Source organism: Cebidichthys violaceus, unplaced genomic scaffold, assembly GCF_023349555.1.
Source record: "Cebidichthys violaceus isolate CVI_PGR_0920_01 unplaced genomic scaffold, fCebVio1.0.p SCAF_1, whole genome shotgun sequence".
Classification (NCBI taxonomy): Eukaryota; Metazoa; Chordata; class Actinopteri; order Perciformes; family Stichaeidae; genus Cebidichthys; species Cebidichthys violaceus.
Window position 1 is genome coordinate 20,486,597 of NW_027176262.1, and position 25,903 is coordinate 20,512,499.

The following is a 25,903-nucleotide window of genomic DNA, read 5'->3' on the forward strand; positions in this document are numbered from 1 at the left end:
ATCAATAAATACAACCAAAGGAATATTTTTGGAAGACTTTAGGTGATTGATGAAGACTTTCGTCTACAAAGCCTGATTTATAGAGTGTAGGATACTGTGATATGTCCTGTGCAGACAAGTATAGGTTTATTAGCCTAGGATACACTACTTATTAATAACTTAGACACACTATTAGTGTCTCTGGAGATTAATTTACAGGAGCAATGTTGTCTTGAAAGGGCACCAAAAAAAGCAAAATGTATCTCTGATGTCTGTGGACAGAATGTAATTATAGATCTTATAGAATACCAAATTGACCTGAAAAGGATTGAGTAGTTGAAAACCATAACTAAACAATACTGAAGTAAACGTATTAATTTGCTTGACACCATGTTGAGGCAAGAGAATAAAAAAAATGTATCAGCTGTTTATAATCAGTGTGTTACAGTTCAAAAATAGCAGAGAAATCTGTGTAGTCACTGATAGTCACATACTTTAGCCTACAGGTTACCAAGCCCAGGCCTGTGTAGATGGAACATCACCTCACTAACCGCAAGGTCATCCCACTATCCCCGTTATCTTCATTCTACACAACCAAAGGAGGATTCAAAAAAGGGGAATATTTCTAAATGTACTTGAACGCAGCATCTCCTGAACATGCTTTAAATCGCGGATCTCTTTTAATTGTGGTCTCGTCTCTCTTATCTTTTAAAAGTTAATCCGACTCAGATATCGACCCAGTACACCGATTAAACGAGCCTCTCACTCAATCCTTGTAAAGAATGACTTTAAATATGTTGTTACACGGCATCAACGTTTTTATTCAGTACTTGGAATAATATATTAACACAGCTTCTTCAAGAAGCGAGGAAGCCTAAAGTTGAGAGTTATATTTGTATGATGTCATCACCGTTATTATTCTCATCAGTCCAGTGGCCTTTTCCCTTTAAAAAAACTGTAAAGTATTTCATCAAAAATAATTAACTGCGTAGCGGAACGTTGTATCGTTGTCCTCCATGAACGTACACGCCGACCGGACGTTAATTTCAGACGGACCAAAACATCTTCCCGAAAGTTGACGTGGAGGTGTTCGTGTACGATGGCTGATAATAAACTAGAAATTGCAACTGATAGCTCCACTGCGTTACAGAACCCAAATGCGCCTTCTCAGCCCAATAACCCGCTGTCAAGGAAGCTCAACAAAATACTGGAGACGAGGCTCGACAATGACAAGGTAAGATGGAAGAGGTTAGCTTCCTGCTAGATAGCTAGCTATCATTAGCTAAACCTGCAAGATAGTCGCGTCATAACTGGACACAATGCTGCTCTTGGGGGACGTTGTCACCCACCCAGGGATGACTGTTGGGAGGGAACTATATTATTCCTGACTGACTGTGGTTAACCACAGTAACAACGTCCCAAAAAAACGCCATTCATTTAACAGTTAACGTTAGCGTGTTGCTGCAGTCTTTCAGTGAGGACTCTAGTTTTTAAACCTGGTTTGTACCCCCGTCACAAACAGCTGACTGACATCACAATGTCCTTTCTGTGCTTTCAGGAGATGCTGGAGGCTCTGAAGGCGCTCTCTGTGTTCTTCGCCGACAACAGTTTGCGCACCAGGAGAAATCTTCGCGGTGACATAGAGAGACGAAGCCTGTCGATCAACGAGGACTTTGCACGGATATTTAAGGACGTAAAAGAGGTGATACAGTTTATTTACCATTAAACAGCACTCAAGTCTAACCCAATTTAACCAGGCAAAGTACCTGTGCGGTGATTATTACATTTGATGGGTTGACACATATTCACATGGAGAGGCTGCTACGTGGGTTCATCTCTAATATAATAACTATATGTTATAAGACAGCACAAGCTAACAATGGTGTTTCGTTTTCACATTAATAGAACCAGATCCACTTTAGAAACTTTAGAAAGTGCATTTTAAAGTTCAGGGAGTGATATAGAGTTTTAAGTTCAAGGAGACGTTTTTTTTGATAATTTATGAGCAGCTACTCTCACCAGGACCACAGACTGTGGTGGGGAATCTGAAAACCTGAGATTGGAGCAGGCTTCTCTACATTTATTTGAACAGTTAGTGTTTAAATTTGCCTGTGTGAATCGGCCTCAGTTCTTTTGTAACTGTGACTTCATGTTTTCCCAAAGGCGCTTGAAAGTGTTCACGAGGATGTTCAGGCCATGAGCACGTGTTCTGAAGAAATGACCAACAGGTTAAAGGTACGATATGTCTTTTGAAACCTTCTCCTGTTCAGATAATGACTCACTAAAGCTAAGCAGATTCATTAACTTTTCTTCAACAGGCGGCGAAGGAGCAAACTCAAGACCTGATAGTGAAAACCAACAAGCTGCAGGGAGAAAAGTGAGTGAAGTGAAAGAGGCAAACATTGTGTGTGTGTGTGTGTGTGTGTGTGTGTGTGTGTGTGTGTGTGTGTGTGTGTGTGTCTGTGTCTGTCTGTCTGTGTCTGACCAGAGTTAACCTTGTAACTTGACATATACATGTATACTTGAACTAAGATAGACAAAGAGAAAACAGAAAATCCATTTACCTTTTGATTTTTTTTTGTCTGGCTGACTGAGAATCTTCATAGAAATCTCTGAAATACATATATCTTAGTTATTGGGTTACATATTTACTTTTGCCTGTTGTGGCTGCAGGAGATACACCAGTAGTTCATTCAGCTCTACTGTAACCTTTGTGGGAGTAGTTTGGTACTCTTGGATTGCATTGTATTGCCGTCTAATGCACAACACTTAAGCAATGTACAGTCCCAAGTTAATCTGTAGAGTTTAGTGAGCATTCCTAAAACTGAACCTTTTAATGTAAGGTTCTGTTTATTGTAGGGCTGCCATAATAAAAAGGATTACAATGATCGAGCTTTGATACTCATCCTTGTTCTCTAACAAGTGTTGATATGGGAATTAATCAAGAGACGCAATTTTATTTTATCATTGCAAGCACAAGTTGTCTGTCTGACTGTAGCAAAATCACCAAAATGACGAGATGGCCGCCTGTGAACTTTTAAACTAGCATTTCAGAATATCAGCGAGGGATAAGAGAGATAAGGTGGCAACTTTATTCTAAAATATCTTCAGAAATTTCAAAGAAACCCCATACTGCCATTCTCCCCTTATCTGTTCTGAAGCCACAAGTCATTTTCGTCGCCGATAGGCATCTTCATCTCGCCAGAGCTAAACTCGTATCAGTTCACTCTCTCTGTAGTCTCATGTCTGTTGCAGAGAAATCACCTCTTTTCTATTCAGGCAAGACAAACAGCACTTCAATCAAACCACACTGCGGGAACAACGCGGTCTACTTTGCGACTGATACGCTTTCATCGCACACGTGTTGTTTGGAAAGTGGGACCTCGCTCGATGTGCTAACGCCTCCTTGTTTTCCAAGAGTTTGTTGACCCAAGGGTATTTTTCCATTTAGCTAGAGCCAAGCAATTAAATTAAGAATTACTTGTGGATCATTTGAATATTTGCACAAATATAGATTTGACCTGCCAACGCTAATAAGTTGAAGAGTGGATTTCCAGTCTGTGAAACGCAGCTCCTTTTATAGTGTCAGACGTTGGAGAGATGTGGAGCGGGGCAGGAGGAGCACATCTTTATTTCTGATGAGGAGGGATGAATGATTTATGAGTTTGATGAATATTTCTCCCGCTGTTGTGTATTTGCATAATGAGGGCAGCAATCATCATTAACGCAACTTCATTTGTTTTATTCGTACGGCCCTGTGATGTTTGGCTTTGAGATGCACATCAAAGTAGTTCTTGTTTACGTTGTGTTCCTCCCTTATCTCACGGAAGCCGGACGATTACGACCGGAGAGCAGCCCGTCAGAGTGATCCTGTGTTTGTAGAGGGGGAACGAGTGTCATAGAGCCGTTCACTGTTAAAGACTGCACCGCTTCTCAACACTAGAGTCAAAGGGATTCAGGTAACAACTAATAAGTCTGTCAGTGTATATTGATTTGTTTCATACATAGTTATTAATAAGGGGAGCAGCTGTGTTGTTATAAGTTAGTGTTAGACGTTATGTTGAAGCTATCGTGAGTTATTGAAACATTTCTGCTGTTGCTGTTTAACACTATTTGTTAACATATGAATAATAAATCAGTGTTGATTCTTTTTTTAAATTAATTATCTTTTTTTTTTTCTCACAAAATAATCAGAGAGAACCAATAAGAGTATTGATAGTACTAGTATTGATACTAGTACTATGATCAGCGACTACCTGCAGTTATTCAGAGACACTTTGCATCTTCAAAGTGTCGATGCGTAGATTCTGTCCAGCTTCATGTATTCAACACATGAACCAGTGATTCACAAAGAAAACATGTTGAAGTAGTTTACAACTCTCTGTTAATTCAATTATAATACCGGTAAATAATGCTAATATTAAAAATATCCATAAACCCGTCACTGATGAAGGTCACATGTTTTTACTGTAGAATAATATCTTTGTTTTTAAACTCGAATACCATTTGGAACTTATTTTATGACGTAACTTTGATCATTTTATTGATCAGCTTCAATTTTGTTAAAATAAACTTAAACAGATTCCAGAACTTCTTCTTTATAGTCACCATCATGTCATACAACTGTATTAATACGATATATATTTAATTAGAGAGCTAGAAACATTGATTTGATTTTTTATTTGATTTTGTTGATTAGAACTCCTCCGAGGCCGCAGAGTCGGAATCACAGCTGGGTGGGTGGAGGGGGTCTGAAGGTAGGGTTCCTCGGAACCGGGGGAAAGACCCTCATTGTCCCAACAGGGAGCCTGCTGGGTGTTCCCGGCCGGCGTCTTAGTCCTGGAAGGCTGGTCCGGGTGCTGTCGATGAGTCGGGGGTCGCAGATGTTACGAGCCGGAACCCGTTGCCTCTCCTCCGGACCGTATCCTTCCCAGTCGACCAGGTACTGAAGACCTCGCCCTCAGCGGCGGGAGCGAAGCAGGCGATGAATCGTGTAGACAGGACCTCCCTCGATCTTGAAAGGCCCGATAAATCTTTGGCCCAGTTTCTTGGACTCTGCCCGCATGTAGGGTAGAGTCTGGGTTGTGGCTGATTAGGTGAGTGAGAGATAGAGTGACAGGAGAGAAGGGGCAGAGCTGTGACCGAGGGTGGCTGAAGGAAGGGGAGATGGAGGAGGGAGGGTGGAGCGGTGAAGGGGGGAGGAAGATGTTGCTACTGATTTCCAGCCCCGTCCACCTTTCTGTCGCCGTCTCACGTCTTCTTCGTATGCATCCAGCTGAAGAACCTCGTCTCCTTCTTCTCCTCTTTGTCTTTCTTTTTCATCTCAGCTTTGTCCTCCTTGTCTTTATTCTTCATCTCAGCTTTGTCCTCCTTGTCATTCTTCTTCAGCTCAGCTTTGTCCTCCTTGGCTTTCTTCTTCATGTCCTTCTGCATTTTCCTTCCGTCAGTCTGTTTGTCCATGCTTTTGAAGAAGAATCCTCTCCTCTTCTTCTCTACTGTCGGACAGATGTTCTCCTCTTTCAACTGTTCGATGATTGTGTCCTGGCTCTGTTGGGTCTCTGCCAACAGTTCGGTCTCAGCCACCTCCTTGTTCAATAGATCGTCCAGACCTTTGTCTGATTGTAAATCGGTTATTTTGGATTCCCAGATCTGGTCTCTCAGGTCCAGGACTTGGTTGTTCTTTTCCACCACAGTGTCGTGGACTTCCTTCCAGGCCTCATCGTTCTGGACGAGGTCAGCTTCTTTGGTGACGAGCAGGTTTTGAGACTCTTCAAGCTTCTGTGAGAGACTCTCGTTCTTCTCGCTGAGATCAAGGAGTTGGTGGTTTTTTCCTCATATTGTGCAACCATCCTGTTGTACTCGTTGATCTCTGTCCCCTGAAGTCCTTTCAGTTTCTTTATTCGCTCATCAGCGACCTCTAGACTCCTCTGCAGACGGCTTGTTTTTACCTCACCATCGTGCACCCTGCTACAGAAACTCCATCATCTCAGACTTCTTCTTGAATGCCTCCGGGTCTCTTAGCTGCTTTTTCAGACGGTCGATCTCGTCGTTAGCAAGAGTGAGAGCCGCTTCCAGAGGATTCACTTTTGGAGGAGGTCCTGGCCGGCCAGCCCTGTTTCTCTGGTCGTTTCTTCTGTCCACGGCGCTGTGTGTGGCAGACTGTAGTGGTGAGGAGACGACTTTGGTGTCTGTTGTAGACTGCTGGTCTGTTGTAGGCTCTGCTGTCTGTTTTAGACTGCTGGCGTCTTTAGTGTTGCAGACAGTGATTCTGCGTTTAACATTTTTCCGAATATCCATGCCACTGTCTGTTGTAGACTGGAGTCTTTAAAAAGACTGTTGTGTGTTGTAGACTTGTAGAAAGAAATGTCTTTTTGATTGAACCTTATATTCCGTGGCGAAATACGGCCGATCCCGGCACGGCTGTGAACCGGCCGCCTTAGACCGGCAAAATACAGTAAATATATGTGACTGGTTCTTATGAGTTTGTTCTTGTCACTGTGTTAATTACATTGATTTTGACTCTATGCATTGTCCGTTAATGACGCAGCGTCCCGTCGTGCACGGTTTCATGCATCTGCACTCTGCAGTTTGTGTTTTGTAGGTGTTGAGCTTCATGTAGCATTTTATTTCACTTGCCAAATGTTGCAGTGTTATGTGAATATGCGGCTTTTACGCGAAACGAATAAAAACCCGTAGCTGTGGCGTCATAATGAGGGTATTGGGAGGTAATTCAACTGTAGTAGGACAGCACTGAAGGCCCAGGTCCGCCACTGGAAGCTATATATTTGTGTTTTTAAAGATATTTTCTTTTACTAGAAGCTGACAGATGAAGGTGTCGATAAGTAGAATAAAAATGACCCCCCCCCCCCCCCCCCCCCTCCAGATTTGCTGACAACACATATTGAGAGCCATCAGATATGCAGATCCATTATATAAAGCTCTGCATGACACGGAGTCATGAGTGGAGTCAGACAGTGCATCTTGGATACTCGCCCAGCTGTTACTCTTGGAATATTGATGACTCTTTTGGGGGGGGTTGACAAAAGTTCCACATTCCAGCTTTAATCTACGAATTTGTGCTGCAGAGTGTTCGACGGGACTGTGAAAAGAAGACACCCGCTCCTGGCCGCTCCTAGCTGACGGCTGGGGTTGGATTCATTAGCATTTCGTGGCGACTGTGACCTCGGTGCTCAGTGACCTTGTGAGCCGACATGGAGGCGGGCAAAGACGATGTAGATTTCTGGCGAAAGTCCACGCTCCGCTGGCACAGCTCCAGGACCTCCTTGACGGACAGGTGACGCAGGAAAGGGGTGGGCTCTGAATCTGACGGCAGTGAAAGAACACGTGCAGGCAGTGAGATAATACAAGTGGTATCGTTTTGTAAAGGGGGTCTTTTTTTGTTTGTTTTTATGAAGGCAGTTGGTCAGAGGTTTCACACGGCCGCCCGTCTTGAGTGCCCCGTCTTTGCACAGCAGGTCCCATTGGGACCTGCTGTTTGTCCGCGTGACATTTTCATTCGCGGAGCTGCAATGACCCCTCAGCCAGACGGGCTGCTGTCTGCATGCGGGGCTTCGACCTTGTCTTTAGCGATTTTTTTTTTGTCTCAGAAGAGCTGCCAGGGGAAGCGTGCAGTCAAGCTGTCCTCCTTCAGTCAGCCCTCTGCACCGCACCACTCGGTCACACAATCCTCTGCAGTCCCAAGTTAGGTTTGCTCCTGTTGACTGTTATTACAGCAGCGCTACATTATCAGCAGTATCTCATATTTTTGGGCTTATAGGGCAGCACTGCCTGACGTGTATTTACCTGGCAGAGCAGGCTCGTCCCGACCTGTTTGCTATCTTATCTGCCATGCAGTGGCACTGTGTCATTTGTCAGCTTTTAATGAAACGGTGTCACAGTGTGCAGAAGCAAAGGTGGGAGAGGTTGGGCCCGACGACCCCGTGTCTGTCTGCTCTTTTGTTTCGGTCCGGCCCCGTTCACAGACGCTGTCAGCGAGATCACTCGATAGGTGTTTGTGTTGTTCCATAATGAAACGTGTAACGCGAGCCAGCTGTCCCGCGCCGTGTGATCTTTGCGTTAGCGCGACATGTCATCTGCTGAACAAGTCGAGGCGTCTCACCGACGGATGTTGCGTGACCTCAGGAGCAGCCGGAGCTGTTGCTTTAGTTCTCCAGCTATCACTGAACTGCACAGGTAGCCGCAGAAGGCCTAAAGTAGTTTTATTTAATAACCACAACTAAGATTTACCTGCATTTACCACAGTAATTCCTACAGCCTATGATGCATCGTTAGACATGGAGCCCTGTGTGTTAGTGAGACAAATTTCCCAAAAAAAATAAATAAAAAATAAAGCAAATGTTGTCAGTATGATGTCTGCTTAGGTCATCAAGAGGTCTGAAACCCTCCAGAGAACAATCAGGGACATCAAAGTGTAAATGACGACCTGTGTAAAGGGACGCTCCAGCCTTATTAAGGCCCAGCTGGCTGTTAATGAGCGCGCGGCTGTGTGAGTGTGCCTTTTGTGTTGTCTGATGTGACTGTGATCATCGGAGCGTGGCTAACTAACGGCGTTGTGAATGCCAAAATTTCCACGCAGGCCTTTTAAAATGGCCCCTAATAGATTTTAATGGACAATCGACCCACATGGTTTTACAATTTATGAGAGGGTGGGACGTTCGCTTGTTACACAGAGAACACTCAATCCCCGCATCGTTCATTCCGTATGGATTATCAGTCAGAAATGAGAAGAAAAAAAAAAAAAAGTCCTGTAAATCTTTACATAGAAATCACATTTTTCAATGAAACAATTAAAATAAAATGAAATACGTTCAGTTAAATGTTATTCACCGATCAAGCTCTCGTGTTTCATAAACGTTGGTGCTGCACCATCAGCTCAGCTCTGCCAGGTTATTAAACAGTTTGACGAAGCTGTTCATCAGACGTTAGACTGCTTCAACGATATCTCTGCTTGGACGGACAAAAATCACACACAAACAAAGAGACAAACACTGTAACTGTGTTTCATTCCATCACGTAACATTATGTAACCATCTAGTTCCACTTTTCACATATTCTGCAAGAAAAGCGTACATGTTGAGTTTATTTGAGTTCTGTCTGTGAACCACCAGCCCAGAGTGTCCGCATATACTTGCCAGTGCAGTGTGACTTTGCAGATTCACTCAAGTATTGTTTCCTCTCTCTGGTATTCGATAATTGCAGTCGGGAGAAGAACGTGTCGCGTCCTGACAGCGCCGTAGAGAACGAGCCCGCCGTTCCCTCGCTCTGCTCTGCTCCAGCTCCCACAATCCCCCTCTCCTCCTCCTCGCCGTGTGCAGCCTGTGTGTCTTTGTTGTGATTTACGTCCTGGTGGAACAGGTCTGTCACTTTTGGCTGAACACGAGTTTCTGGAGGTGAATCCGTTGCACAGTTTTTTTTTTTTTTTTCCCGCTGGCGCTCCCATGTCTATGAAGTTGGACACGTCCGTAGACAGAAGCCTTTATGAATAAGTGATTGGGAACAATGGCTGCCTGAAAGTGAAACTCTCGAGGGCGGCTGAGTAAATGATATAATTGCCGGTCAAGTGGCTTAACCCTGAGAACACAGGTGACTGACAATAACATTTTTTTTAAAAAAGTCAGAAATTGTAAATCATTTTGTGTTTTCTGCATTTCAGTGTCAATTAAGCCTTATTTGACGAAGGATATTACAAAGTTAGCTACCGCTAAATCTTATAAAGTCATGAATACGACATCAGTGAGTCACTCAAATCTACTCCCCTCATAAACACCGTGAACACAACCCGGTTTAAAGGCACCGACCGTTGGCAGGAATGCAGTCTGTGGCATAACTGCTTCATGAATGAAAGTCCAAGCTATGGCGTGTTAAATGTGACCAATCAGATGAGGCCTGGGAAGCTTTAGTTGATGCCTATTAGGATCGGATGGCCAATTAATTTTATGTCCCATAAAACCGGTGCGTCTGACGTTTTTTTTTCTTTCTCGTGTGCATTTCTGTCTTTTCCTCTCGATCTTGTGAAGATAAGAACTCGACAAGCTTTAATGATAGAAGTTCCCTGTTTGCTCCACAGTTTCTCCTCAGAAACAGATAGAAAGCTCGCTGCTCACATTTGCATGTTAGTGATAAAATCTCCTTTCTTGAGGCGACAGTCGCTTCTCTCTGTACAAGACTTTACATATTTCATGTTAATGTTGCTCATGTGTTGAATTAAGACAAGCATGTTCGCATGGAAATGGTTCCCCTAATGTATGCTTCACTTAGTTTAATTAATAACCTCATTAGCATAGCTTGTTATCAGAAAGAAAAAAAAAGAGATATCACTATAATTGTAATGGTATATCAGGTGGATGAAGTGCCTCTTGTTTTAACTTATCTCTCCGTCGCATGGTGTGTTTTCTCTTAATCCATTCAGTCCTTTTTGTCACGCATGCAGGGTCGGGCAGTGACAGATTTTTATGAATAATATAACTTCTGTCTTCTGTCACCTAAATAATTCACTGTAATCCTAAATATTTGTGACAGGTTAAAATATTGCTTTTGAAAGTCTCAAAGTGAAAGTGTGCAGCCAGGTTGCTGTAACGAGTTCCTTTTTTTTTTTTTAAAGCATGACACTCCTGTGTGTGTGCTTGGGACAGCCAAGCTGTCGTCTTTCTCAAATCTCAACCCGCGGAACACATAAAGGGCAAAGATGCCTCGAGGTCCTGCGTGTGAGGCTGTACACCGAAATACTAAATCATAGAACCCCCTCGCAGATTTACAACCCGTTACTTTCAGCTGGCTGAGCGCTGGTAATGGCTGCGTGTGAGAGACAATGGTCAGATAATGTTGGGCTTCTTCAACCTGCTGATTTACCGATCCGGCCTTGTTTTTTCCCCAGACGGGAGGAGAGAATGTAGCCGAGGTGGTTTGGGTGGAGACGCGGGGACAGAGGGAGCGCTCCCTGTTGTCTTGCTGTCCCGTGACAAGAGTTCCCTGTTTGACTGGGGCCGTTGCCATGGATACTATTGTGCAGAGACACTTCTAGTGACACGGATAGCGATCGCTCTGCTGTTATTGATGGTGACAGAAAAACCTGGCCGGTATCTGGCTCTGTATTCTTATTGTGTGTCTTGTCTTCCTCTGTTATTTATTCTGTGCACATGATATCTTTAGTGTGTGTGTAGGTGTGTGTAGGTGTGTGTAGGTGTGTGTAGGTGTGTGTAGGTGTGTGTGTCCCACCCTGTTCCTGTTGTCTAACTCTGAGCCCACTATGAACAGAGGTGTGTGTGTGAGGAGTATGACTGCCATCTGCTGGAGAGCGCCAAACATTACAGCTTGTTGACAACATGCATTTTTTTTTAATTCTTTTTTTTTTTTTTTTTTTTACAACTTTGTTCCAGTTTTCCTCCACTGACAGGTTTTTCACAGTAAGAAAACACCAGGTGATAAAACTCTGTGATGGAAGGAATGAACACTTTTGTGAGAAAAAAAAAAAAAATCCTCCTGGACCTTGAAGACAGACAAAACAAGTTGTGATGACTAGAAAAGACTGAAATAAGCAGAAACTAAATGACAAAACACCATGAGGAGAGAATAATTTCTTCATAAACGGATATTAGAGCGCAACAATGGCAAGTGAAGGAAATTACAACTTTTATCTCCCCCCCCCCCCCCCCCTCAGTCACCGGCTGGAGTTGAGAGCTCAGGTTGCTCAGGCCTTCCTCGCAAAGTTCCAGCTGTCTAATGAGGAGATGGCCACGCTGCGAGGGGCTCGCGATGCACCCATCACTGAGGTAACCTCTATTATACTGTAGACTACTTAATGAAGTCACGTAGAGAATCCTCCCATCTGCACCCAGAGGATGGATGCCGTGTCGGGTACAGATTAGTGTGCCTTTCCTCTTCCATTATTCCTGTCCTCTAGTGTTTGGACTTCTCTCTTTGCCAACATGTCGCCACAATATCTAATAAGTTCTGATGAGACATCCCATTGTTATAAACTATTCATTTTGTTATTTGAGTTTTGTTTTTATTTTTTTTACCTTTTTCCTACCATCACTTCATACTATATACAATTTTTTTTAATCTAAAAACCTTTTGATGATCAGTTACAATGCGGTCACACCACAATTTCTTTTTCTTTACCAAAGCTGTATTTTTTTTCTTCTTCTTTTTTTTTTTGCGACCCATATTGCTCCTAAAATATTCACGTGTCGTTCCATTTCCCAGGATTTCTTCAAAGCTCTGAGCCGAGTGAAGCACATCCACGAGGATGTGAAAATCCTCCTGCGAACCAACCAGCAAACTGCGGGGTAAAGTGCACGTCACTCCAGAATGGAATTTCTTTTTATTTTACAGTGATTCTATTCTAGTTGTTGAATTCATTTCCGACCTGATTGGTGGAACAGATGCCTGGGGAACAAAAATAACATTCTGGTCTGGTATTTATGTCCCTGCCCGTGATCTGACACTATGCAGCAGGTTATGAGTATGTAATATGTGCTCTTGGTCTGTGTGCTTGCTCCAGGTTGGAGATCATGGAGCAGATGGCCGTGTTACAGGAGACCTCATATGAGCAGCTCTACCGCTGGGCTCAGAGTGAGTACAGTACACACCGACTCACTGTGACTCTCATTGTACCTTCATTGTGATCCACCATCATCACTGATTTAAGTCAGTTTTTTCTCCTTTCTACTCTTTGGTGGTTTGTGCACTCAAAATTCTTTCAAGTGCAAGTAATGCGTGCATAGGACACATTTGAGGACTCATGTGACTCATAACCCCTGACTGAGTTTTGCCAAAAGAATGCCAGAAACCCAAATTTCCCTCAGCATAGCCATGTGTTTTGTCATTGAAATTGAAGTGGAAATAAACCATTCAGATCACAGACGCCACAGAACCCAATATAGAGCATCAACTAAATTATGAGTTGCCCTACAGGCGCTTATTCTGCTGTGCTTTAGACCTAAATCCAAAAATGTGAAGGTTTGGTAATGGTCAAATGAAAGGACTGTAAGTTGTTGTTTTTTTTCATCATTTCTCCACATGGAGTAGAAGGAAGTTTTATTTTGTCAAGGGTCTCTTTTTTTTTTTATATGCATGTGTCAGTTATTTATGAGGGACAACAAAATATTACTGCACATTGTTTGAATAGAGCGTTTACTTTTATTTCCAGGTCCGACTAGTGTGGAGTGTGTTGACGCATGTTTTCCACCGTCTGGCAACTGCCTGTTCCTTGTTTGTATTGTCTGAGGCATAAGTAAAAGCACTGACTTCTTGGTACCAGCTCATGGGGAAAATCTGATTGAAAAATGTTCTTAGTGCTTTGATTTTCTTCTTACCAACAAGGTTACCATGGCCCAAAACATTTAGCAGCAATGAAGGCAACATGACAGAGCAAGCAGAGTTACTAGAAAGACTGCAGCTGTTTAGTTCGATGGAGGATGCTGTCCTATTCTGAGAGATGTCCTTCTCGTCCTATGTCCTATGCTCCTCCTCTCTACATAGATGAATGCAGAGGACTGACCCACGAGACCTGTGATATCTGCCCTGTGTTGACTCAAGCCATGGAAGCCTTACAGGACCGTCCTGTCCTTTACAAGTAACCGACACACACACACACACACACACACACACACACACACACACACACACACACACACACACACACACACACACACACACGTAATATGTTGCATGGTCTGCTCCTTAATTCATCTTCCTCTCCATGCTAATCAGTGTTTACCTTAAGAGCCTCAACCGCTAGTAGAAGTCGACCTGCGTTTTAAAATGGGAAAGTTATTCATTTATTCAAATTAATAGTAGCTGGAGCCCTAAAAATGTTCTGGAACCACTTCTGTTTCTAACATCTTTGCCAGATAGCTATAGACACCGCACAATACAAACATCAGCATTGTAACAAACTGTCTGAAGTTTTCTTACAAATGTTGTATGAGGAGTACGAATTCCAAGTGTATATTTTGCATAAATGAATCCAATCCTCATAGTTGAATAACACAGTGCTAAATTTATATCACGTTAAATACATTACCAGATATATTTGAGACATCGTATGAGATCATTTTTTATGGTAAACGAACAGAGTTTTGTTCACAGCCGCTACGTTTTTGATTTACCTCGTCTGTTTAGTTACGAATTCCCGTTTAAGTCCGCTTTCAATTCAAGTGTTTTTAGTGGGTTAGGGGATGAACGTAAGCAATAATGAGAAGTTGTGGTTCACTGTCATTTGCCGCGCTCGTTTCTTGACTTTTCCGTTTTTTCAATTTGTCGCTCAGTAATTTCTGTCTCCTTTCTTTTTTCATCTTCCTCCTCATTCCCGTCCATCTCCTTCAACCACTTATCCACACTTACTTGCAGTAAAAGTACGGCAAAACCTGAGATTTTGAAACAATAGGTAACTAATTGGCTTATTGGGTCACAGCTGTGTGTTTACAGCGTACTTTACAATCTATCTATTTTATAAAAAGGGTTTAGTCACTCTGAGAGTCATATAATACATATGGGTGGTCATAATCTTGAAGTGCTTTGAAATGCCTGAAGTACATATGAGAAGTATTACTCATGCCCATTGCTCACATTTAAAGCAAGCACTAATGCACAATGAAGAAAACGAAAAATCCCGTTATATACCATCTAGTACAGGACAGAACAAAGAACTGCAGAGGACTCACAGATTTCCTCAAGCTTACTTTCAGTTTAAATTTTGTCCCAAGAACAAAACAACAAAGAAGAACGTTTTTTTCACACGTTACCTCACGATATGTTTTAATGGCAAACCCTCGTTCTGTCTGTCTGCATCTTCTGAAGCGCACCTGTCTCAGTGCCCAGTAAGTGTTCAAGGCCATGGGGGATGTTGAGGCTATGAGAGCGGAGACCGGCGTTCCCGGAATCTTAATTCAGCACTATCTTCTGTTTAGTCTGTCACAGAGACCGCCACCACCAAATCATCAAAACAACCCCAAAGTATTTCCTTTTGGGAAAAGCTGCCTGCATTGTTGATGTATGTCAGCGACTGACCTCCGCCACACAGTCTGCACGAAAACACACTGCGGCCACCGTCTTTTCCCATGAGGCTCGGGGGCTGAACGTTGCCTTCTTTCTCGTCTGTTTGTGCCAGGTACACGCTGGACGAGTTTGGGACTGCGCGCAGGTGCGCGGTGGTACGAGGCTTCATCGACGCCCTCACCCGCGGCGGGCTAGGAGGGACTCCTCGGCCCATAGAGATGCATTCACACGACCCCATGAGGTACTTCTCTGAACTTTGACTTTCATTACTGTCAGAAAATCCAGAGGAAGCTTTAGTTGTGATAGAAAACGTAAATATTGGCACTCATGTCTCTGGATCAAACGATGAGTTCTCCCCTTAAAAATAGGAACGGTACAGTAACGCATCTCCAAAGATGTAATCTGATGCAATCTAATTTATTTGAATTATTCAGGATTGATTATATCAAACTTTCAATCTGTTTCCAGTCAACATGTGGCCAAAACCAGAGCCGATGAATACAAATACAGTTTAAATCTTTTGTCAAATTCACGTTGTAATGCCAGGCTGTTTTGCAATTGTTAGGATTTTGCTTACATTATAAACTGCAACGCTTCAAACTAAATTATATACAGACACATTCAAATGGAATCAGTGGATCTGTCTAAATATATTACAGTAATATACTACTATTCCTTTAAAACACAGCTGTCCCTTTAATATATATTTAAGATATATATATATATATATATATATATATATATATATATATATATAGAGCCCACAGTGTGATTATTTTATGATTGCAAATGTTTGTGAATTAGATTTTGTTCCAAGCTCTTCAGGTCCAAAATCCAATTCAAGAAGATGTTAAATGTCTATTCCATCAGTGTCTGAGTGTGTCTGTGCTTCCTGTCGTACAACATCCTCTTCCTCCTGTGCCCCGGAGCCAAATGGGAGATTTTCTCAGAATACCAGGCATGTGTGGAGCACAAAATCACCTCCACTTTATACGAGGCATCAACAGTTCTGAGAACATGAAGTTCTTTCTCACCTCCCTATGTCCTTGCACGCTCTCTCACACACACACACACACACACACACACACACACACACACACAGAGGCTTACATACAGTAATTCAAGTTTAACCTCGCTGTTTTCCACCATTATGTAACACCAGAGTGTGTGTGTGTGTGTGTGTGTGTGTGTGTGTGTGTGTGTGTGTGTGTGTGTGTGTGTGTGTGTGTGTGTGTGTGTGTGTGTGACCCATGCCTCAGTGTAGCTCGGCGTGGTGTGTTTAGCCCTCGGGTTGGCCCCTCAGTGACATCTTGTTTAATTGTTTAATACAGACTGTTTTGTCGCTCTTTCAGGTATGTTGGGGACATGCTGGCCTGGCTGCACCAAGCCACCGCCTCAGAGAAAGAGCACCTGGAAGCTCTGCTGAAACAAGTCACTCTGCAAGGTACGCACACTGCCTCCTGCGTGCTACTCACACATTCTGCAGTTCATTTCACACCTTGAGTTACAAAGAAAAAGCCATCACAACTACAGCTATTTTACCCATTTAGTTTTTATCTTGCCCTCATTGGAAATGTTTACTTTGTAGCACATTTTAAATTGGTGTAAACCAATGGCACACAGAATCACAAGTAGCTTGTTAATTGGAGAGAGTTTGTGTAACCAGTCGTTCTGTAAGGTTGGAGATGTTGGCAACAGTTTGAGAGTGTGAACAGACCTAATTCCAGTACATGTAGTTCAGCTGGACTAATCCTGCGCTTGGTTCCCTCATTTAACTTCTCCGGTTCTCATAGCAGTTAAGAATGAACACGGCTGAGTAGGGAGATCAGTCCAGAACAGGGTTTGCCTTTGGTCCATTGTGTTGTGCTGAGCTGCTGCTATTACATCCAGGCCATCTATCTATACACGTCTACTGTATTCTATCGTATCTCTTATGTTCAATTCTATTTTATCATATGTTTTATTCCTACATTTTAACTTGTGCACATGTTTTATACGTTTTGTAGTAGTATTGTTTGAGGGAACCTGAGAACAATTATTTCATCGGCAACTACTGCGCCACAGTAAATGTTGCGTAAATGACAAATAAAGACTTGAGTTTAAACTGAGTTTAAATATTGCCATTGCTGTCACCTGCCTAAACTGTTTGTATTCATTAATACTGTGCTTGTTTTCATGGTCCCTTCAAAACAATTGACGTATTTAATCCCAGATACCCTGACTGCTTGTGTGTGTGTGTGTGTGTGTGTGTGTGTGTGTGTGTGTGTGTGTGTGTGTGTCTTCCTCTCTCATTAGATGTGGAGGAGAACATGCAGGAGGTGGTTGGACACATCACTGAGGGAGTCTGCAGGCCGCTGAAAGTGAGCAACCAAATAGGTTTAAGGCGCTGTCAAAGAAACACTGAGCAGCTCTGTTGAATGCGTGCTGTTTTCTGTCGCGTTCTGCTCACGTCCTCACTCGGCGTGTTTTGGATCTTGTCCCTCAGGTTCGGATAGAGCAGGTCATTGTGGCTGAGCCAGGCGCTGTCCTGTTGTACAAGCTGTCCAACCTGCTCAAGTTCTACCACCACACCATCAGGTATGTTAACTCACTCGGTGGGCAACAGTTGTCAGAATCGGTTAATAATTTAAGTCATTCAAAATAAAAAAACATACTTTGATACATTTTTTTGATTTATTGTAAATTGAAAACTGTTTTGTTTTGCAGTCAGATGGACAAACAAGCAATTTGAAGATGCCACTTTAGGCTCTTGGACAAGCTCCAATGAGCATTTTGTGTTGTGTTTTCAAAAGACGCATATTATTTATAATGTAAATAATCAATGATCTTTGTCCAGTTCCATCATTGGGACCAGTGTGGCCTCTTTGCTCATCACTATTGAAGAAATGCACATCCTCAGCAAAAAGATGTTCTTCAACAGCCTGAGCCTTCATGCAAGCAGACTCATGGACAAGGTACAGTATGAGGATGAGGATTTATATTTGAATACTCCACAATGAATCTCTTGTACAGATGTGAGAAAGTGACTGGTAGGTAATCGATGCCATCACCTGAGAAGAAAAGGAAGAAGACGTTTTTAAAATACAGGCTTTTCGCCTCGTTCTTTCATTAACAACGCTTAAATGACAGTGCAGAAGTTCAGTGTGATCCCTGTGGACACTCATTGTGTATTTCAGCTCTGCGTCGAAACCCTCAAAGACAACAAGGCTATTTCTGAAGCACTTGTGCTTGTAAACAGCTTCAGCCTGCTGGCCACCGCATCCAAATGGCGCACGCTGCCAAAAAACACCAAACTTGTTACGGTTTAGTTAAATTGCCGTCCAAATATACCTCGGCACGGGCGGGACCTCTTCCACATAACATGCTGGCTGTGTCCTGATCAATAGCAGTTACAAGAATTATCCTGTAGCTCGGTGTTAATCAAATTGGAGGTCCTCAGGGTTTTGGTGTCAATTCCAGCTAATGCCAGGAACACAGCCTTCTCATAATTTGCTCTATTAGGTGGACAACGGTGGCCGGGCTCAGTTCTGTGTTGTGTGTCCAGCAGCCAATGAAATCAAAACCCTCTTCATTAAAAAAAAAAAAGAAGAAGAAAAAAAAAAAAAGCTCTACTGACTGTGAACAAGCTGAGGCTCAGAGTAGCAGCAGGAAGCAGTCGTATACTCGGTCTGTCATGCTGCTCATTAGGGAAGTTTAATGCCTTGATAATGTTACGAGGACCGCTTGTCTTGGTGAAGGCTACAGCCCAACTAATCTCTGCAAGAATAACTTTTGCCCCTTTTGCACCATCGTCTAACATCCTGTCTTCTTCCGCCCGTCTCCGCCTGGGCAGGTGGAGCTGCCACCCGCAGACCTGGGACCCACAGCCTCCCTCACCCAGACCCTCTCCCTCCTCAGGGAGGTGCTGGCCTCCCACGACTCGTCGGTGGTTCCTCTGGATGCCCGTCAGGCTGACTTTGCTCAGGTGAACTCGCATGCAAACAGCAGAAAAGTCAAACACGTCTCCCCCTTCATAGTCATATTGAACCAATTGCTCTGAATTTTCAATTGTTTTTGGTCACCCGCCAATGATATTCCACTCATCTCTTCTTCCTTTATCTTTCCCAGGTGCTCTCTTGCATCTTGGATCCCCTCCTGCAGTTATGTACTGTGTCTGCCAGTAACCTCGGCACTGCTGACATGGCTACCTACATGGTCAACTCCCTGTATGTCATGAAGACAACCTTGGCTCTCTTTGAGTTCACTGACAAGAGGCTTGAGATGCTCGAATTCCAGGTCTGTCCTAATAGTAAACACACACACACGCACACCTTAATAGTGAGTCAGACAATGAAATTAGTTGATTCATGTTGTAGGTATTTAACATTTAATTACAATTAGTCAAGGGCATGCAACTAATGACGACAGACCAAACCTTAGTTAGACAAGACAACTGAAACTGATGTCATCTAACACTGACACTCACCTTACAGTCCTCGCATTGTCCGTGCGTAGAGGCATTGTCCGTTGTAAATGATTCTCCTTCCTTTCAATAAAACCCACAGAGCCCAAATCTTTTATTAAAAAGATTTAATTTGCTATCTAATAAAGGCGTGTGCGTCATGCATTGTTGTTCATGCTCAAACGCGCCATCTAGCCTCTATTTTTAGCACGTCTTTTGTAATTGAGCACCACAAGAGCTCCTGTGGAAGTTTCATTATCAATAGCACAGTGGTTCTCTTATCAAACCACAAGTACCATCGGTCCACAATGCGGGCTTGGACCGGATGTTAAACTACTCTCTCTCTCTCTCTCTCTCTCTCTCTCTCTCTCTCTCTCTCTCTCTCTCTCTCTCTCTCTCTCTCTCTCCCCCCCATGTTTTCTAGATCGAGGCTCACCTCGACACCCTGATCAACGAGCAGGCGTCCTTCGTGCTGACCCGAGCCGGGCTGAGTTACATCTACAGCTGTGTCCAGCAGCACAGCGCTGAGCAGGTCTCGCATGGAGCACTCCACTGCACATTCACATGCACTCACTCATCAAGTTATAGAGCTGTGAAGAACTGTGGTTTTTTTTCTCCCTCTCATCTTTCCTCTTACAGTCCCTAATGGTCTCCTTTTTTTGTATTTTAAAGGCCCTAACAATATTGTTTACACTAGCTCTTTTGGCTTTACACTAGCTATCGCTATGGTTACCACATGACCAATGTCTTTATTAGGGCGTAATAGCATTTCAATCACATGTTCAGATGAGAAAAAGGAGAGAGAGAGAGAGGGAGGCAGATCACATTATGTTCTATGACAAATATACCAGCTTCTCCAGAACGGTCCTGTGCAAATGAGAGAGCCGATGCCCTGGATTGTTCCTCCCTCTTTGTAACACACTGCGCTGACCGAGACCCATAGTTGTGGTTTAGCATGCGAGTCTTGAAACCCTGGGTCATGTCAGGACACACCACACCCTGCTGCTGCAGCTCAACGCAAAGCTCAATCAAGAACCGTCATTCTTCTCGCAGACTACACCTCTCTCCTCGGGTGGCCTGTCTCGGGGTTTGCTTTAAATAGTCCTCTGTTTGAAAAGATTAAGTGTAGCTGTCCACACTCGACGGCATACCAGATGGCAACGACTGAAAAGAATTCCCAAAGTTTATTTTAGACTTTTTAGGTTTACCTTTAAGATCTGCTTGACATTTTTCTCCTTGTTATTGTCTGGGATACATCAGATGAACAAGTCACATACGAGACAACCGTGATGAAAACAACGATGGCTCGTAGGTAGCCGATGATTTTGCAGGCTTGTTAATGTGCCCATATCCTCATAAAATCCCTCTATGCGCTCTCTAGCTTCGACCCTTGCACTGCTTTCTATTTGCTGCTTTTAATGTTGGCAATTAAGGCATTTAAGCTTGACTTAATGTTGCCATTCTGGATAATCGGTGTCAACTAATTGCCTTAAAGGTACCAGCTGTTGTGTTCACACAAAGTCAGTCATGTCGTTAGCGATCAAGAGTAAGGGAGGATATTTATCTTCTTTTCTCCGTTGACAAAACAAGATTTGCAGCGTACAAGTTCAGTATATTCAAAAACACATTTTTCTTTCTCCCGATAAACAACTTTTGTACTGTTAATTAGGGCTAAACATAAACAGAACTTATCAAATCACCTAAATTATGAATCTCTTACCTACTTAAATTGACTCTCTTTGTAGTTTTTCAACACGAATGGTCTGAATCCCATATAATTTAGTTACAACAACCCATGACATCAACCAACCAATCAGCCGTTTAAAGAGTAATCCACCATGACAAAGGAAGTGTCCTGAACTGATGCTCATGCACTATTTATAGTCATTGAGATAAATGTGACATTTTATTATGAGACGGATCAAAGGTAGGAAGCGGTAAGACACAATGATGATGTGTGTTTTTTTACAAACTTTCTCTGAAACCAAAGAAAAAGAGATGATCCTCATTATACGCCCATGTGGTCGGAGTTAAAATCATTCCCTCAGCCATCATATAATCCATTTTAGTAGCTGCCTGAGGGGTAGTAGACAAATGAGAAAGGAAGAAAAGTTTTTGACAAATGTGAATGAATTGAGATTCAACATTGTTGCTGTTCAAACACTGTGACCTCGAGTTGGATTTCAAGCTGATGTTGACTTTTCTGTCTCAGGGTCCTCTGTCGCTCCTCCCCAGCCTGGACGGCTCCTCTGTGAAAGCAGCGATGGTGAGTTTGTGTGTGTGTGTGTGTGTGTGTGTGTGTGTGTGTGTGTGTGTGTGTGTGTGTGTGTGTGTGTGTGTGTGTGTGTTAATGAAGCTAATCTCTCTGCAGGAATCAATAAATATAAACTTACTAATCATAATTCTTTGACTCGTCCCACAAACAACAGGTCCAGTTCGATCGGTACTTGTCGTCACCTGACACTCTTGTGATGCCACAGCTCAACTTCCTGCTCAGTGCGGCCATCAAGTGAGTTCCTGTCCCAGTTGTTGACAATAGCTCTTTCTGTCCGGGGGAAGAACGGCAAACAATGCAATAATGAGGCGTGTTAAATGTTTACAACATGGTGTTTCAGCAAGGTATACAGCATTCTCAGAGTGATAAAAATACAGCAGGAGCGCCGGCGCAATAATGTTCAACATTCATTAGTGTCCCTGATGTAATACGATCATTACTGCATTCCAAACAAAACACTCAAATAAATGCATGGCAAGCTCGGATGCTAAATTGCTAAAGCCACCAAAACATTGAGAGAGTGGTCGGCAGGACTGCCTGTATTTGTCTTACTGATCAGGAAATTCATATGCTTTTAGTTCAATCCAGCTGCTACATTGGAGGGCTCTTTCTATGAGTCACGTTTACTGGGAAGTGCAGCAGGCTTGAGGAGCACTCTGTACCTCAGGTTAATGTTCTCTATTAATGGACATGGGAGGACTGATGGGCAGGACGCCATTAATTAGCTTCTGGTCCATTTCTCACTCACACTCGTTCCCTGAAATCGTTCCTCCTCTTTGTCTTTCTCTCTCTCTCTCTCTCTCTCTCTCTCTGTCTCTCTCTCTTTCTCTCTCGCTATCTCTCAAGTCTGCTTCTCTGCTCACCTAAACACACAAAAACACCCGCCAGCACTCTGAAAAGGCTCCTGGAGTTCACAAATAATGGGAATTTACTTTTAGACTCACATCGTTTCACAGTTCGCATTAGAACCATAGTGCTGCATATGAAACATTACTCCATACCAAATGCACTGTGTCCTCTGTTTGCCAATTAAACAATATGGTTCTCAAGAGCCTGAGTTGGATACAACGGAGGCGCTCCCACTGTGTCCTTGGGTCCTCTCACTGGGCTCTTCAGTCCGCCTGTCGCGTCCTCCATTTGTACTCCATTGCAAGTAGTCCCATTATGTCCTTCACTAAAAGGTATATGTTGAATTATTTTGAAAGGAAATCAAACTTTAGAACTAAAATGATGAACAAAATCAAAAGAAACGGAACAAGATATGTTGTTTCTAGTTAGATATAAAAAAAAAAAAAAAAAAAAAAAATGCCCCAAGTGAGTTATAAATCCATGTTGCCTTAAAGTAAGCAACAAAGAAAATAGCCCTGCAATGTAACTATTATCTTGTTTTAATGGATTAATAATGTGGTCTATAAAATGTCATCAAGTGACGTACGCAAAAGTTGCTTAAGAACTTTTTTTGCAGCACTAAAAGAATACAAAAATCTGTATGACATAACCCGAATTTGATTTGAAACATTTGTAGAGATGGATCCAGAAATCCATGAAATGAAAGATGAAACTGTACTTTTTTTTTTTTTTTAGATTATACGACAGCAAATATGATTAGAGGGAATAAGATCTCTTTTCTTTGCTGCATCGGTATATGTTGCTGACACCTGATGCTTCTGCATTTATGCGGTGATATGTATCCATAGATGGCAGTGTGCACCACATACTGCCACTTATTGTTTTCACTCAGCGGGGGCACACAATGCTCACTGAACATAAGAAACACAAGTCATTAGGAGAAAACTTGGTTACTTGTAGTTAACTCACTCAGCTCCTCCAGCGTCTGATTTAGACCTGCAATGTTGGGCTTTAAAAGGCCCGCTCACTGCTGGTACTTTTGTTTTTCTGAGTAGAAACATGTAAAGAGCTTTCATCTGTGTTTGCAGGGAGCAGATTTTCCGTCAGTCCACAGAGCTGGTGTGCAGAGCCTATGTGGAGGTTCACACCGCGCTCACCAGCCCAGCTAACGGCTACAAAGACCCAGAGAACCTGCTTCCCAGATCACCTCAGCAGGTTCAGACCTTGCTGTCCTGAGAGACACTTTTTTTTTTTTTTTCCAACCTGGTTGATCTCAAAAAGCACGAGGTGAGCCCCAGTGAAGGTTATTTAAAGAGCGGTGTAATTTGTACAGCATAATAACATATACAATAATATAAAAAAGTAGTCGTTAAGGTGGGGTTCTTCTTTGTGGGATGTGGGTCGCTGACCTCAGAGAGAAAGAACATTATATATATGGTCGGCTTGTTATTCTGTCTGTAAAGCACATGTGTGTCCGTCTTTCTGTCTGTTTTCACGCCATGTACTTTATTCTACCACGTCCATAATTGTACAAATTAATGTATTTTTTTATTGAAAACGTTGAACAATATATAAAACAAAAGGGTACACTTCATTTAAGAGACTCGTCTTATTCTTCTACACTTAAGAGTGGTCAGGGAAAAACTCTGCCGCTATGTTAAGAGGAACCTCAGAAGCTGCAGGGCCAACGTTGTGTTTATGTTCATCTCAACTGTTTTGAGTTGTTGGGATGAAATGGAAAATCTGTCTTACCATCTCGTTTGGCTTTTCAAAAAAAAAAAAAAAAAAATGTCCATGCTGAGTAAGATGTATAAACAAGACAAATTCTACCTTTAAATGAATCTTTGACCATGTAAAACGCATTATGGTGTTTCAGATGGAGGAAAAAAAAAATGCATTAGCATTAGCACATTATGCCTCTGTGCTATCGACAGCAGTTTTGGGCCATAACTCAAGAATTCATTTGCTAATTATGACAATTTCACACTAATGTGTAATAGGATGAAATGATGAAGTGGTGACATTTTAGGACAGACGTGGATGTAAACTGCAATATGACAACCTTCTACCTTCTAGTTTGATATATAGGTGATGTTTTAGTATAAGTTTTCTCTATATAATGCAGTGATCAGAATAAAGTAATATAGCATTGTCTATTGCTCCTTTTAAAATAAAGATATGAACAAAAGACTCAATAAGGCTTTAGTTTCACGAGGACAATCTACGTCTTTCATAAATATAAATCTATAAAATCCAAATGGATCAATTTGCGATATTATCTGCAAAGTAACCAAATGCACATTCAGGACGGTTGATCCCAATAGTGTGCCCTTTTCCTCGAAAGTAAACATGATGGCGTGTGATATCATATCATTGAAAAATCTGACACCACTCAGCCCACATAATCCCCAATACAGCACCACTGAAACGATAAGTGCATATTGATCCGGCCTGTTGTTCTGTTATCTGGCCTGAGAGGCAGCATTTCATTCCTGCTGTCTGACATCAAGGTTCATGGCAGCAGGCCTGATCTTGGCGGCTCTGCCAGCACTGAGACCCAGGATTTCCCCCAGCTCACCGGATGTAACTCGGATATCATTGGCCGGGACATTGAGTACTGGGAATAAATGGAATACCGCAAAGTTCAGCATCTGGACGGGTGCTCTTAAATCCTTTAAATAGACCAGCGCTCTCTTCCAGTACTGCTTGGCTCCGGTCGGATACAAGCTGGATTCTCGAGTGTTTTCACTCAGCGCTCTTTGGCAAAAAAGTGGGATGATGTTTGAATAACAACATTATTGTTCATGTGTAACGATACACACGGAGCACGCCCTCACTTACTCAGCTTCACATCACTTGTGTGTGTGAATACGTGTGGGGCCTTACACAGTTCAGTGTGTGAGAGCTTTTTCCTGCCGGTGGCTGTATTAATGAGTTAGCAGATGTGAGAGGTGATGGAGTCACCACTTAGAGGCAGGTAGTGGTGAGCAGGGTGGCCAAACATTCATCCCATCATCCGCTCCACATGACAGCGGCCACCAAGCTTTTGCCTGCTGAAGCATGAGACCAGCAGGAATCTGGGTTAAAGGATAATATTGAGTCGTCGTCCCCCCCCCCCCCCCCCCCCCCTCTCGCTCCAGTGACTGATGATTAATGTCGATCCAGAGCTAACAACTCGAGTCTTATCTATTGCCTCAGCAGAAACTTTGAAACGAAAATGAGTCAAACAAATGCACAGCTTACCGAACGGATGCTGCTTATTCTCTATGTTCACGCTTGGAAACGTTGTGAGTTGCTTCCTCGCTCGGAAATGAATCGTCAGCTCCTCGAAGTAGGAT

At 42.8% G+C, this 25,903-nt stretch overlaps 1 protein-coding gene across 1 annotated transcript; it reads left to right on the forward strand.

Moving 5' to 3' along the window:
* The first annotated feature begins 1,024 nt into the window (after positions 1 to 1,024).
* cog6 (component of oligomeric golgi complex 6) lies at positions 1,025 to 24,159 on the forward strand. The gene is made up of 19 exons (XM_068714334.1): positions 1,025 to 1,213; positions 1,538 to 1,681; positions 2,143 to 2,214; positions 2,298 to 2,356; positions 11,657 to 11,768; positions 12,205 to 12,287; positions 12,503 to 12,573; positions 13,483 to 13,576; positions 15,113 to 15,241; positions 16,353 to 16,444; positions 17,296 to 17,360; positions 17,486 to 17,577; positions 17,837 to 17,954; positions 18,833 to 18,964; positions 19,108 to 19,275; positions 19,866 to 19,973; positions 21,654 to 21,707; positions 21,871 to 21,950; positions 23,654 to 24,159. The coding sequence occupies exons 1-19, from the start codon at positions 1,079 to 1,081 to the stop codon at positions 23,799 to 23,801; spliced, it is 1,956 nt and encodes a 651-aa protein (XP_068570435.1). The 5' UTR covers positions 1,025 to 1,078; the 3' UTR covers positions 23,802 to 24,159.
* Positions 24,160 to 25,903: the final 1,744 nt, after the last annotated feature.

Coding starts and splice junctions, on each gene's coding strand:
- cog6 (XM_068714334.1), top strand. CDS start 1,079: ATGGCTGATAATAAACTAGAAATTGCAACTGATAGCTCCACTGCGTTA. Junction 1,214..1,537: donor CGAGGCTCGACAATGACAAG/GTAAGATGGAAG, acceptor CTGTGCTTTCAG/GAGATGCTGGAGGCTCTGAA. Junction 11,769..12,204: donor GCGATGCACCCATCACTGAG/GTAACCTCTATT, acceptor TCCATTTCCCAG/GATTTCTTCAAAGCTCTGAG.